Consider the following 1,635-nt stretch of genomic DNA (forward strand, 5'->3'; position numbering starts at 1 on the left):
GAACAAACCAACTTACAATATACAACTTAGCATAACTAAGAACCTGAAAAATAGTAAACAATCTCCATATTGCATTTTACTTTAGCACAACACAGGCACAGCAAGAGAGGTAAGAATTATATTTTTCTTCTTCTCTGCTTGTCTCACAGCTTCGAACATTCACATGTTCAAAAGGCATGTGAAAACCACACTCAGGGAGAGAGAGAGTCCCTTTCCTGCCCCTGGCAATGACCTGAAGTGGAAGTGAATGTGATGACAGGCCATGGCCAGACTCTCATGTTCTTCAATCCCAGACCATGTCATTGGCAGGGGCAGGAAAATTAAAAGATGTCTTCCCACCATGGGTCACAAGGCTCTTTCCAATATGGGTCCTCCAATGGGGGAAGAAGCTGGAGCAGTTCATCAAGCTCTTCCTGCAGCTGGGGCACTGGCAGGACATCCCTTACCGGTGACTCCTGTCTGGTCAAGTCAGAGCTCTGGGTGAAGCTCTTCCCACATGTGGGGTACTCGTAGGGCCTCTCCCCAGTGTGGATGCGTCGGTGCCTGATGAGGATGGAGTTCAGCTTGAAGCTCTTCCCGCAATCAGGGCAGCGGAAGGGCCTCTCATCTCTGTGAATCCGCTCATGGCGGAGGAGATTGGAGCTGGTCTGAAACCTCTTCCCACAAGTGGGGCACTCGTAGGGCCTCTCCCCGGAGTGAATGAGCCGGTGCCTGACAAGGCTGGAGTTGCACTTGAAGCCCTTCCCGCAGTCGGGGCAGCAGAAGGGCCTCTCCCCAGTGTGAATCTGCTGGTGGCAGAGGAGATAGGAGCTCTGCATGAACCTCTTCCCACACTCCAAGCACCTGTGGGGCTTATCCCCATCATGAAGCTGCTCATGGACCACCAGCTCTGAGCTCTGGCTGAAGCTCTGTCCACCTTCCTGGCTCAGGGCGGGTCTTTCCTTTTCAGAGTACCCTGGGCTGGGTTTGCAGCCCTTCATCCTGTGGGATCTCTGTGGCTTTTCTTCCCCATTGGATTCCTGTGCTGTGGAGCCACTCAAAATGGCCTCTGCTACGAAGTTGTGCCATGGGGCTTTATCCTCTGTGGTCTCCATCCTCAGCTCCTTCTCTGGGGGAAGAAGGACAGAAAGAGGATGGGATTTACCTCCATGCCACAGGGAAGGGGATGGAGATCCCTGCACTTCATCTGTGGCAGGACAGCATTGCCAGTGGTGTTGTCCTGCAGCCAGGGGCCATGCTGGGCTGGGAGATGGAACAAAGGAAAGGGGGAAAGGGGCACTGACTTTCTCCTCACCTGCCTGAGTGTCCCAGGGCATCTTCGTCTTCCCCACAGCCTCCTCCTCCATCTGGGAAAGAGTTTGGGATGGGAAATTCTGTTTTGGGAGGAAAACAAGAGATGAGCACATTGAGTTTTATACTGGTTTCAAGGCAAACCAGGGGGAGAGTCTAAGCCAGAATTACAATTAATTAAGAAAATTAATATCAAGGCAATGATAAGCGTTTTCAGGGATGAGTCATGGAAGAGATAAAGAACACTGCCCCACCTGTTTAGAACAGTTTATGAAGATGGACATGGAGAACATGCTTTTGGTTACATCTTACACTGTAACCTGAAACAGTGGGGTAATCCCTGAT

The 1,635-nt window shown here is 51.2% G+C and overlaps 1 protein-coding gene across 1 annotated transcript; it reads right to left on the reverse strand.

Annotated features, from left to right (window-relative positions):
* Nucleotides 1-446: 446 nt before the first annotated feature.
* Nucleotides 447-1,316, reverse strand: LOC121341069 (zinc finger protein 3 homolog; the record flags this gene model as incomplete). The annotated part of the gene is made up of 2 exons (XM_041414273.1): nt 1,295-1,316; nt 447-1,108 (listed from the first exon to the last, which is right to left on the reverse strand). Coding segments are annotated over exons 1-2 (684 nt in total), but the record flags the coding sequence as incomplete, so codon positions are not given.
* Between the last annotated feature and the right edge of the window lie 319 nt (nt 1,317-1,635).

Source organism: Onychostruthus taczanowskii, unplaced genomic scaffold (genome assembly GCF_017590055.1).
Source record: "Onychostruthus taczanowskii isolate IOZ18803 unplaced genomic scaffold, ASM1759005v1 scaffold446, whole genome shotgun sequence".
Taxonomy (NCBI): domain Eukaryota; kingdom Metazoa; phylum Chordata; class Aves; order Passeriformes; family Passeridae; genus Onychostruthus; species Onychostruthus taczanowskii.